The following is a 13560-nucleotide window of genomic DNA, read 5'->3' as shown; positions in this document are numbered from 1 at the left end:
CAAAATGGGAATAGTAGTAGTAGTAGTCATTGCCACTATTGTGAGGGTTAAATGAAATAACATTTGTTACAGTGCCTGGCATATCATAGGTGCTTAATAAATGCTTATTCCCTTCCTCTCCTTTCTTCTTAAGATTCATTTACGGTGATTTCCTCAAATTGCAAGGTCTTTTACCTCTTCCAGTCAGTCAGCCGGTGAACAAGCATTTGCACCTGCTGTGTGCCATGCACTGTGCTAGACACTGAGGATACAGATGGGAAAAGGAGCATGCATTCTATTCAAGGAATCTGTATCCGAATAAATCTGTACAAAATGGATGAGGTAAATATGTTGGAGAAAGGGCACTGGCTGCTGAGGAGGGCAAGTAGGGCTTCCTGGAGAAGATGGGAGCCGAACAGTGTTTGGAAGGAAACGAGGGAATTCTGAGAGGCAGAGAATGGCAACCCTGTGTATGGAGGAGAGCCTGTACATAGGTGTGGAGGTGAGAGATGGAGCGTCATATGCGAGGAACAGTAAGAAGGCCGGTTTGGATGGACTGTGGCCAACATGTTTAAAAGGTTGGAAGTGCAGGTTGGGACCAGATTGTGAAGGACTCCAAAAGCTAACCAGAGAACTGATATTTAATTCTAGAGACAGAGGGAGCTATTGAAGTGTATTAAGTAGGAGAGCAATCTGGTCAAACCCATGCATTAGGGAAATTACTCTGTCAGCTGCTTGGAGGTTGGTTTGGAGGTGGAGGGACTTGCGACAGGAAGACAAACTGAATCAGGGAGAGGGGATAAGAAACTGAATGAGGGCGGTGATCATGTGAGCAGAGGGAAGTGGTCATCTTCAAGAGAAATGTTGTGGAGGTGGAAATAAGATCTGGTGATGGATTGAATATGTGGGGTGCGGAAGAGTGAGCAACCAAGCATAATGCCAGCCTGAGTGGTGAGCAGGATTGTGGTGCCCTTGCCAATGCATAAGGAACTTCTGAATGGGGAAAGATAATGAAAGAATGAGTTCATTGGTGGGCATGCTGCGTTTGAGATGCCTGTGGGCGTCTGAGCTCAGGAGAGAGACTAAGGCTGGTTTGGGAGTCATCTGCATAGAGATAATGATGCTTACATCCATAGGAGCTCATGCGGTCTCCAAGAGTACAGAGAGAGAGTAGACAAGGATCCAGCATAGGTTTAGGGTCCACCCAGAGTTAAAGGATGTTGTATGGAAGATGGACCAGTGAAGGAGACTGAGAAGGAGAAATCAAACATACAGCTGGAGATCAAGAGAGCAGTGTCACAAGCCAGGAGAGAATTGGCATCTGGGAGCAGATGTTGGCCAACAGGGCCAAAAGCTTGAAGGAGATTGAGAGGGCTATGGATGGAGAAAAGCCATCAGGCAAGGTCATTAAGAGATCACTGGTAACTTTCAAGAGAACAGTTTGAGTTGAGTGATAAGGTGGGAAGCTTGATTGTAGAAGGTTCAGAAGTGAGTGAAAGCAATGGTATAGACATCTATTTCTACCCGATTGGCTGTTAAAAATGTGGTATAATGGCTTGAGCTAGGGCAGACTTTGGCATGTTTGCAGACAGCAAGGAAGGAACCAATAGAAAGAGGGTTTGAAGATGAGAGAAGGGGAAGAGATGATGGGGATGCTGGTGAAACAAGAGTGAGGGGTTGGGACCAAGAGCACATGTAGTGGGGTTGGCCTTGGCAAGAGAGTCCCCATTCTCTGGCTAAGAATCCAAGAACAGTGTTACAATGGGATTCAAGCAAACAAGATGCAACACATTATGATATCTAAGAGCCGGGATCAAAGCGTTATATTTAGAATTTATCATCTTCAATCCTTTTACCTCCTTACACTCCCTCCCCACTTATTAAAGAATTGCTAGCATAATAAAGTTGTCTGTGTTGTTATTGTTGTTGTTAAGCTACGAGCTCACCTTCTTTTAAAGAGGAAGCAAGTCTTATAGACACTCTTTGGCCATAGCAATCCGTGAAAGAAAGACAACTGAATACAAACAAGGCTTCTATATTGCCACCTTCTCATTGGGTACTGGTGGTAACCAACAGCAGAAAAGGAGAGAGACGTTCTAATAATCTCGAGGTTTGAGACCGACATTCACTGCTCCAAACTGGGGATTCTCCATTGACCAATGACCAGACATATGACTGGAGTAACTGAATTCTATCAATATTAACATGTGTTAACAAGGAGATGGCAGCTTAATGGATATGTTTCTCACAGATTCTTCTTAGAATGGCAAATAAAGAAGGTGTTACAATTGTCTTTACCATATTCCTCAAGGCAATAAAAAATACCATTTCACAGGAGACATAGCTATCTTATATTGCTGGGGGCTGAATGAGCATTTTCCAAAAAAAACCATGAAGTTATTATAGAGGATGAGGAAACAAAAATCCTTCCAAGAATTTGATAAGACTTTCTAAATTAAATCAACATCTACTTAATATCCAGAGACTCCAATGCAAGGGGAGGACTGTGAAAAATACATGCATCAACAACGAAAAGCATGTAGACTACACCATATAGCCTGAATGTTTGTCGGGAAGAAAGTTGGGAGGCACTGTGTGTATCAGGCACCAAACAAAATCACAAAAAACTATACTGATTATATCTTAACACATGGTTACCATTGTCTGAATCAGATGTCTGCTGGTACTCTGAGTATCACTGCTAGAGCCCCTTGAATGAGATCCATCATCACTCAGGAAGGTTTCCTCTTACTATCCATGCAGGAAAAATCAGGTGGATGAAAAATGCTTGTTGACAAGTAGTTGATTTCTCCCCCCTTTCCCTTGAAAACAGGCTGATTCAAAATATTTTGTAATAGGAGGTAAAAAAGATTTCAACAGACTTGAGGAAGGGAGTCCCGTGACAAAGTCTGTCCTGATTGAATACAGAGTAGGAGAATCCTGGGCGAAGCTGGGGGGATGTCTAGGCTGTTTGGCTGAAATACAGAGGAGATCAATGAGAACTAGAGCATTGGACCACTTGAAGCACTGTGTAACTTCCCAAACACAACGCAGCCCTCTCTCCTCCTCCTACTGCACCATTTTGGACCCAGGCCATTGGCTGTTTACAGAGGCTGAGGATTTTCTATGTTGTCCTAGAGACCGTAGAGTGCAGCTAGGTGGCACTGTAGTGCAGAGTGCTGGGCCTGGAGTCAAGAAGATTCATCTGCATGAGTTCAAATCCAGCCTCAGACACTTAACTAGCTTTGTGACCCTGAGCAACTCACTTAACCCTGTTTGGCTCCGTTTCCTCATCTGTAAAATGAGTTGGAGAGGGAGATGGCCAACCACTCTAAAATCTTGGCCAAGAAAACCCTAAGTGGGGTTGTGAAGAGTAGGACATGACTGAAACAACAACAAAGAGGCAGTAGGGAGCCTCTGGGAATGGTTGGGTACAAGAAAGTGAGTCAGGCAGAGGCATCAGGGAGATTGTCTGGGTGACTGTATCCAAGATGGACGTAGCCCTTCTTTCCTAGCTGCCACCAGCTTCCTGGCCCGCACATCAACCAGGTAAGTGATTAGGGACATGAGATGATGACTAACTATATGACTAGAGACGCCTGTTCACTCTGCACAATGGAAGCTGCTTCTGTGTGAGCTCAGCATTTGTATTTGATATTTCGTGAGGGAGATTTGGTTTGGGATGTTAAGATGCAGCCACCCACAACCATATGCACCAATTTTTATTCCCTTGCCAGAGTATCTGCGTTCAGTTGTGAAGATTCAGCCAGTCAACATTTCACCTAAATTTATGCTTCTCTTCCTTTAGTAGATTTTGCTGTTGTGAGGGGTACGGTGGGGAAGGTGGTATTATGTTCCAATTTCGAACAAGATTAGTATCTTTTACAAAATTCAGCCAGCAGTTTAACAATGAAACTCCTTCAGCTAATCGGGTGCAGTAAAAACACTGCACTTCAGAATTTGTCGAGAAAGGCAGCAGAGACATCCTGCTTGGCTTGTCCACAATCTGTTTCATTATTTTCTCATTAGACTAGAGGTTGATTTGCAGGGGGCGGGGGGCGGGGAGGAGCAGTCTTTATTTTTGTGTCTTTTATGTCTTTATTTAAAAGAGAGGGAAAGTACCGGGCCCGAGATCCCCTGAGATTTAAACTTGGCTTAGAGCACTCTTGAAGGTTTATCCTCGGAATTTTATTCCTTTCATAAATTGCTGTCCTGCTTGTTTCCATATCTTTACCATATACCATACTTAACAGGCTGTAATTAAAACATGCCAAAAGGTTTTTTATTTTCCTTATTTACTTAAGGTGAATAGATTGAGAAGTTGTAACTGTATTAATTAACCTGCTAGTGTTTTAGAGCAAAGCTCGGAAAACTGTGCAGATAACTTGAGTGAAAATGAGATGTCTTTAATTTCTTAAAGCCAGGAAAACCAGTCAGACTGGATCATGAGCGTGGATATTGAGAATATAATAAAATGCAGGGAACTGTGGGCCATAAATCAGTCTTAAAAAGTTCCATGCATTTGTACTACAGTCGTTTTCCTGGTCCCGTGGAGGACATGAGCATTGTGCCTGAGGATGGCTGAATGTCTTTATATTGGGTAATTAATAGCAATTGCAGTGATGGACAGTGATGTTATCTGTGCATAGTAGGTCCTCTATAAGTACTGGAATGAAGAAATGAACAGACGGATGAATGTATGTATGTTACTGGAGCCCCGCCAAGGGAACTCAATCTGACGGTTTGATTTTAAAATAAAAGTTCTGAAAGAACAGTTAATCTTTCCCAAGCTCTTTAAATTTAACTTTCTCCAAGATTAGATTTTTTCAGATTCCAATGCCTACTCATTTTAAAATGTCTCTCCTAAAACAAATTTGCTCAAGTTAGAAATAGATTGTGTGATATCTCTCCAATCTTTTATTAATAACTGGTTTCACTTAAAGAAAATAGAATGATTTTCCAACATTATATGGTTGTCAAAAGAACGATAATCATCTTAGATAACAGAACAATTGTTTGTTAAATTGGCATTTCTTATTTCTTAGTTACATTTTCCCAAATTAAAATTATGCATCAAAACTACTGGGGGGTTTTTTACACATTTTCTGCTTTCAGTTAATTTCATCTCAGATAATTTTTACTTTTGATTTTGTCTTAGACAGAGTGCTTTTATTCATTATATAGATGAATATCTCCATATTTTAATCATGAGTAGGAATAACAAAGTGGTGGTTACTGTCCTTAAAGAAATAAAACGTTTACTATCCTAATGTCATAGCTTAATATCTGCACAAGGGGCTTTTCCTTTTTTTAAAAAAAAATTATTCTATTTTTTAATATTGTCATAACATCAAGATTTGGGTTTTTAAACTAACAGTAAGGAAAGTTAGGGCTTTATGCAAGTTTATTTAAAGGTGATGTTTTTCAGGTTTACTCACAAATCAAATTAAATTTACTGGCATCTGTTAAAAATAAAATATATGGATTTGCATTTATATTTTAGTCTAGTCTGTCTTTTCTTTCTCAGGCCAATGGAAGCATTGTTGTGAAGAACTTATGAAAATTGAGATTATGTCACCACGGAAACCACCTTTGTTCTTGACAAAAGAGGCGACCTCAGTCTACCATGATATGAGTAAGTGGGATTTGTCTTTTCCAAGCTGCAGGGTAACAAAAACAACATTGTCTGTATTCAAACAGCTTGTTCTATTGACATTAAAATGCTGAATTTTTTAGGGGCCGTCAGAATGAATGAAAAAAGACTATGATTACATCCTAAGGAGTTCATGTTTAATATATGAATTAATACAAAATTAATGAATACACATTTTTCATAGCTTGAATGCTTAAGATCAAACACAATTTTAAGGCTTCCGTATGAATAAAGGTACAGGGGAAATAAACATTAACTGAGTAGCTGATGAAAATTTTGAAAATGAAAGCTTACAATATTCCAAATTACAGTCATGTACTGTAATTTTTTCTTTTTTATTAAATTCATTTTTAAGTGGTTTTAGAAAATGAATATTAATGAAAGGAAAGCTTTCATCTTTGGCCAAAGAAAATTGCAATGTTTGGTACTTGGAAAAGTTTGAAACTTCCAGTCTCATTGATATTCCAATCTACCATATTTTAAAGGGTATTTAAGATCTAAGCTTTGTGAGTTTTCAGCCATATTGTGTATAGATAGGAAATCACAATGACCTTCTGTTTTAATCTATCATCATCCCCATGTATCCAAACTTACATACTCCTCAAGCCTGGCAGAATGTTTGAAAATACTATGTTTTGTTTAAGAGTAAATGTTCAACTAGCTATTTATGCTCAGGACGTGTTCCTTACAGAAGAAAGTAGATAGATGTGAGAGGGGAGGCCTCACTCTGTGGCTCTGGGCTTTTCCCCCCTGGCCAAGGCGATTACAGTCTAGAAGCCAAATGTTCATGCAGTCACAACAGTCTGAAATTTTGTCATGCAGGCTGCAGTGGAAATGGAAACATTACCCTTACTCAGAAGTGAGGTGGAGCTTTTCCACCTAGAGCTGTTCATATATATGTATATAAATCTATGAATGTGGATGTGTATGTTACGTGTACAGATATACTCTCTAAAATATGTATAATATAAAAATATATGTACACACAGATGTGTGTACATATATGTATACATATAAATGTATGCATAGACATATGAAATATAGAATATAAAATATATTTAATATACATGTATATGTATATATAATATAATATATAAGCATATGATATATTAAATATATAATATATGTAGACATATAATATGAAATGTAGACCATAAAATATATTTAACACATGTATATGTGTATTTGTGTGTGTTACGTAATATATAAGTATAATATATTAGATATACATTATATATACCATATAATACATATATACTATATGTAATATGCATTTAACATATGCATATTATACATATATGTATGTGTGTGTACATGCATGTGTGTGCACATATGACAGACTCCAGATTGCAGAAAACCCTTCAGGAGCAGTTTTAGTTTAGGGCATAACATCTCCCCTAGCAATGTTCTCTATCCACAAGTAGGAACACTTTTGACCAGCTGCTTGCAGGAGAATTATATTGATTAAGAAACATGGAATTTTAGACCTTGAGGGGATAGGGAGCATAGAATATATCTATTCCAAACTCGTCACTTTACAGATGAGGAAGCTGGGACTCAGAGATGTTCGTTAACATGAATGAAATTTTTATTTTGACTTTTTGTTTTTTTAAACTTGATCATCTTTTATCACAAACATCCTAAAATGATTTAGATTTATCTAAGGTATTGATCTAAGACGCTGACTAGCTCTTAAAGTTAGGAAATGAATAGTTACTCTCTAGTGAAAAATTATTGTAACTTTGGATTTTTATCACCATTTTTTCCCCCTTAAAATCATTATAGGCATTGATTCCCCAGTGAAACTTGAGGGTTTAACTGATATGATAAAGAAGAAAATTGAAGATTCTAATGGGCAGTTCCTCATTGGTGAAAAACAACCATCACCCCCATGGGGTGCATTCTTTGATGGGACTCGTCAAATAGTCTTCGAGAAAAATGTTGAGGTGTCTCCAACAAATGAAGAATTAAGTAATAAAGATGGGAAGAGAAAGAAAAGGCGGGCCCCTCTTCCTCCTTCGGATAAGCCACCATATAGTACAAAAGGACAGACAGAGGCAGACCAGTTGGACAAGGAGAACGTCTGGGAAAAGACCAGCTTCATGTCTCAGACCTCCTCTTTGGATACATCAGTGACGCAGACCTATGGCTTCACCTCATCAGCCACTTCCCAGTGGAGATAATAGTTTCATTGGTGGTGAGATCTTGGCCTCTTCGGGCATGAAACCAGATGTAGAGGCCATGCCAGTGCCAGCTCCAGGACAGAAAACCGTCAAAAGTGTTCTTGACCCAAGATCTTGGTTGTAATCCTAGATGTTGCTCTTCTGGAATACATGGCTTAACAAAAGCCAATGTTAGTTGCTGTTAGCCATTGAGGCTATTGTTGCTTCAGAGGCTTTGAGATGTATTGCTGCTTAATGACTGTGGTAACTATTCATATTGCGAATGGATAGGGATTTTTTATACTATTAGGGGAGAGAACTGGTTTGTTTCTTGGGGGGGGGAATATATTTATTTTCTATGCCTAATTGTCTCCATGTAGTTTACACAACTGAATGAATGAGTCAGATTCTAAACGTAGTCTTAAGAGTCTGGAAGAGTTAACTTGCACCCACCTCAACACCAGGATTTAAAACTTTGGCCCCAGGGAAAATAAGAGCTGAAAAAATTGAAGGTTGTTAGGAAGAGAATCTCTAGTTCTGTTATTAAATATGTGTCATATATTCATCCTGTGAATTTTAATGGGAATCAAAGTTTGTTTTAATTCATATTTCAAAAGTTTTATTCAAACCACAAATTGCCGAATCCGCCCAAGAAAGTTTCTTTAATATTCTGGAATTCTCATCTGACATTTCACTGGCTCCAGTTCAGTATTAGTCACCAGTTTATAGACTTGACCTTTTAAATTCTTGGGATAAATTCTGGAATCGTATTGAATTCTTCATCTTTAAAAGGAATTTTTAATACACTATTTAAAATTGTTTCCTTGATATGCCCCATAGCTGTGTTTTACCGATAATCCCTGAAAGTCAAATATCCCCAGTTTTGGCCTACAGAAATTACACGTGACTACATGTTCTATATGCATTATTGAACAAGAGATTCACTTTTCTGTATCCAGTGCTAATTTCCTATTGTGTAACACTGGATTTTCAAACTTTGGTTTGTAATTGAGTGCTTGGCCAACATTTTAACATTTAATTAGCAGTTGTGTTCAAAGGAGATGGCAGATTAGGAATTCTTAGAGAAGTTGAATATGGTATTAATTTTCCATATTTAACTCAGATAAATAGTGTTGGTATTAAACGTGATCTTCCTTTCTTAGTTAGGTTTATAATGTGTTGTCTCTGTTATCTACCTAAAGTCAGATTCTTACAGCAGTGACATAATTTCCATAGGTGGTAATTTCCATAGCAACTAATCATGGTGACAGAAATGGGATTATGAATTCAAGGAGAGGAATAAACAGCAGGAGCAGATGAACTCCTTAAAGGAACAAAAAACCCTTTTCTTGTTATAATATTCCTTGTAAGCAAGAACAGAGGGCGGCTTCTTAAAAAAACCTGATCCAAATTTCCAAACAAAGCATTTTCCATAAGGTGTCAGTAGCAACACTAACCATCTCAAATCTTACCGAATTCTAAATGTTGTTGGAAGAAGGAAATAAAAATACAGGGATTAAATTGCTGCCCTGTTCTCTAATCTCTGGGGATCTTTTTAAAGCTATTAAAAGCTCCAAATCTTGGATCAGGCCTGCATTATTACAATGCAAAAATAAATGCTTGGCCAAAAGAGCCTCTGTTAATTTAATTGGAGCCTTTATTTTTTCTGATGATATCTGTGGCCCTACATGTAATTTTTAAGTGTAGAATATGTATGTGTGCCTATATATATACATATATATATACATATGTACATATACATATATATACATATATATATGTATATATATATATCTAGGTAGAATTGAACACGTAGAATGGTGCTGCTTTATCTGGTATTGGTACCTTTTTGCGTAGCCAAGATACATACAAAGAATGGGGGAGAATTTCCCAAACACTGAAGGAACAAGGAGAGACAAGATCCTCTGTGAGAAGGCAACCCTGAATACTCGGCTAGTATAACTTATAAAAGATTCTGCCTATGAAATCCTAGAAATAAAACTAACTTCCTTTCTCCAGTCAAAGAAGTTGATATTAATTGCAGTTTTGATTGCCCTTTTAACAAATGACATTGAAAGTCTAAAAGGAAAATACCAGCATTAAAATGTAAAGTAATTCTTTTTAAAAAATAGAGCTGTTTTAGGCAGTATTTTCTGTCATCTGTTTCTACTTAATTGTATATCTAGACTATGCCAGAGGCAGAATGGCTTGTGTCACTAGGCTCAGCCATTCTCTCTTTCATAGTTGGAACCACTAACCTCTCTGGAAACTTTTGAATTCCATCCTTCTCATTTCTCATGTAAATTACAACAGGGAGGGATTTTAGTTTGATGTGAGTTAAAAGTTCCTGGCTACAAAAAATAATTTACACACCAGTCGTACCTTTCCTCAGTGGGCCACTTTGAAGGTCTTAGAGATAGATGTCTCCACTGTTTCTCTGCCTTTGGACATGGATGAACTGGAGCCCCTTATATTCTTCCTGATGACCTCTTGGTTACTGCTGGGCCGAGACCAAGAATAATACAGGTTCTCTTTATTTTAAAGTTTTCATTTTATTCTTTCAGTTAACAAACATCTTTTCTGTCCCTCTTTCTGTCTCCTCCCATGAAAGAGAAAGAAAAAAAAGACCTTTTAATCAATATGTACAAGTCAAGCAAAGCATGTCCCACATTGGCCATATCTAAAAATGTCCATCTAATTCTTCGTCTTGGATTGTAACTTCTGTTGTAAATAAAGCGAATGATAATAATTCTCATTTGTATATCACTTTAAGGTCTGCAGAGTGATTACAGATAGGTAAATTATGTGAATAGATTCTAAATAGGTAGAGGTCAATTGATTATAAATAGCACGTAAAGGAAAATTTATATTGATGGTAATTTAATAGAAATGTATATGAATTGAGTGACCATTAAGCAGAATACCCAACATCTGATTCAATAAGGACTTAGTCTAGAGTAATCCAATCCTATTTGTGAGCCCCAAGTAAATTGTTTGCCCTTTTAGAGTTTCACTGACTCTGAGGTATCTCTGGCACCATTTGTGCACTAAAGGAAATAACTCATTATTGTTACCATAATGTCTGGAAAGAGTTAAATTGCTTCCAACCCCCCCCCCACAAAAAAAAAAAACCTAAAGCAGCTTCCTCTCTTGCTATTGGTGAGATCTGGGCCCTGTTTGCTTATGGTTTATTAGATTAAGTAGCACAAAAGCATGGAATCTAGTAAAAAATATTTTAAGTTGTACATTTTCCCATTATGCTTTGGTGTAGACAACTGCATAATTACCATTAGGGTATCTGCTAGCTCTTAAAAAAAAATCTAGGATAAATTAATGAAACTTCTTTCCATAGCTGTTGTAATAGAACAGGGACTTTACTGTCTCATAGCTATACCATGGCCTAATAAATGTCATCACTCTAGATGTTAAAGTGAAAATATAACTCCATAAAGTAATATGCTTCCTAGAAACAACTTCTAGGAAATATGCCTGTAAGAGGATTGTATATCATATACATAACATGCAAATATTACAAAAACATACAAAAGACAGGAATAGGACTAAATTAATGACTCCCAAAAATCTTCCTATTTTAAGCATAACCTATCAATTGGTAGGTATTGGTCAATCAACTATACCACTTCCTACCCCAAAGCAAGTTTTCTAATTTAATTCTAAATTTCTGTATCCCCACCAGATTTACAGTCATTGTTGGGAGATACTAGAAAGAATATTATTTTCCCCCTAGACAGACACACTGAATTGAAAGGTTTCTGGAATAGGATTTCCCTCCTCTTTCCTTCTCACATACATACCCTATGGAAGACGTCCTTGTCATACAAAAACCTTCCAGGCCTCTATTATCCCTTGAAGAAACTGTTGGAAGGTATTGAGTTAAACCCATGATGCTCATCAAAGACCTGTTTGTTTTATCTCATTTCCAATAAAGGGTGGCAGTTTATGATATAGAGTAATGTATGCTGAGTTGTAAAAAAAATGCTGGTTCAGCTTTAATGAATGGGCTGTCCTTTCACATTCCTTGTGTGCCCCTTTAAATTGTTTCTTCGTGTAGACAGACGATAAACTTGAAACACAGCCTTTTTTGGCTAGAGACTTCAGCCCAATCTTGGTAATGACGGTCTAATTGGTGAAACTTGATAGAGCTAATAGATGTATGGCAATTCTGTGATGCTATTCTGATGCTCAGAAGATGACTCTGGTAGCACATTTGCATTTTATGCCCTGCTATGTGAATTCCCTCTAATAGCATTAATGTATTTTTAAACAATGACAGTCACAGTGTGGTTAAATACAAAAATAATAGAATCACAGAGTGGGGACGGAGATGTAAATCTAGAAGGCATTTGGTTAGCATATAATTTACGCCTCCTAAGGTAAACAGCTTTTCAGGAAATAGCAGACATACCAATTCTCTGGCGAGTTTTGCGAAATCCATTTTAACTTTCTCAGGTACCCCCTGACCTATGACAGCACCTTTTTAAGTGGATTCAAATGTATGTGGAAAAGTTAAATCCATTTATAAATGCCTTATCTTTGCCCTTTAGGGTTCTATTAAATGTATTTTACCTGCTACTATTAAAAATGGAAATTGTGATGATTTAGAGACAACCCACGTAAGGTCAGTTAGACATGTTTGTATTGTATAAGCAGTCAAGTATTTCTTCAGGCATGGATTCAAGCACCTCAGCCACCTGCTGAGAAGTTAATTAGTTCAGCCCCAAATGGAATTATAGGGCAGTGTGGTACAATTTATGTGAAATGCCATTTTAAAAAGCAATCACCTGTAATGCGGGGTGAGGAGAGGAGAGGTAGTGGAGATAGAATCCTACTCTGAACTGGCAGACAAATGCCATTGCTCCAAGAATTTTTTTTTTCAGTATGGAAGGAATTTAGCAAAACACAAATTGTGTTTTAAGAGTGAAATATTAAAACACTAATTAAACTTTAACTGATGACAGTTTAATTTCCTGGTACATCTTAAATGTTCCATTAGTCTTAAACTGTAATGTAGATGGCGATGTCTTTCCACACTTACATTTCAAAGGCATTGCCGAAGTTAAATGTTTACGTATTTACTTTTAATTACTTTATGGGTACCAATCATAGGCAAAGGTTTGTTCTGGATGGTCTAACCTTGCGGTTAATGCTTTTTAGCTTTAACAACGAGGAAGTACCACTTTTATTTTTGATTAAAAGTTTTCATCTGACATGAAATTGTTTAAGGAATGTTATTTTGGCTGAGAAATGTATAATTTGTATTCTGTATGTTTTTTCTGCTTAAAATCTGTATTAAACTGAAATTTTTGGATTAAAGGGATCTATTATACCAAGGACTTCTATTTCCTTAAGCAAGTAGAGGCCATGAGTTCATGGCAACTCTAAATTCAAAGAACCAGTTCATGAGTACATTTTTTTTTTGCCTCTTCCTCAAAGAACTCTCCTCTAAGTTAATACTGACAATAATAAACAGTATGGTGACCCGAGCTCGGTCAAATGGACAGACATGCCAGGCACTTGTGTTAATTGTAAAACTAATGTCCTTGTAGCCTTGTCTGACGAAGCTAACATTTGTCAAATGCAGAATTGGGTGTATTTAGCATCCCACGCTCTTCGCATATAACCTTTCCTTGAATACTAGACTTCCTCTTTTCATAGTCCATACTATCAGCAATCCATGAAATGGAAACTCTGAAGCTTACTCATAGCTTATTGATGTGGAATTTCCCCAATGTCTAAGTAGCTCTG

At 37.4% G+C, this 13560-nt stretch overlaps 1 protein-coding gene across 1 annotated transcript in view; it reads left to right on the top strand.

Annotated features, from left to right (window-relative positions):
* RTKN2 (rhotekin 2) overlaps positions 1–13141 on the top strand; it is an 80761-nt gene extending 67620 nt beyond the window's left edge. Inside the window, 3 exon segments of the mRNA XM_020998247.2 lie at positions 5507–5614; positions 7418–7766; positions 7768–13141. Coding sequence (XP_020853906.1) covers positions 5507–5614; positions 7418–7766; positions 7768–7939 — 629 coding nt within the window. The 3' untranslated portion in view covers positions 7940–13141.
* The last annotated feature ends 419 nt before the right edge of the window (positions 13142–13560 follow it).

The sequence above is a fragment of the Phascolarctos cinereus genome, unplaced genomic scaffold, assembly GCF_003287225.1.
Source record: "Phascolarctos cinereus isolate Bilbo 61053 unplaced genomic scaffold, phaCin_HiC Scaffold_3;HRSCAF=262, whole genome shotgun sequence".
Taxonomy (NCBI): domain Eukaryota; kingdom Metazoa; phylum Chordata; class Mammalia; order Diprotodontia; family Phascolarctidae; genus Phascolarctos; species Phascolarctos cinereus.
The sequence above is the reverse complement of the archived record's forward strand: the minus strand, read 5'-3'. Positions and strand labels throughout refer to the sequence as shown.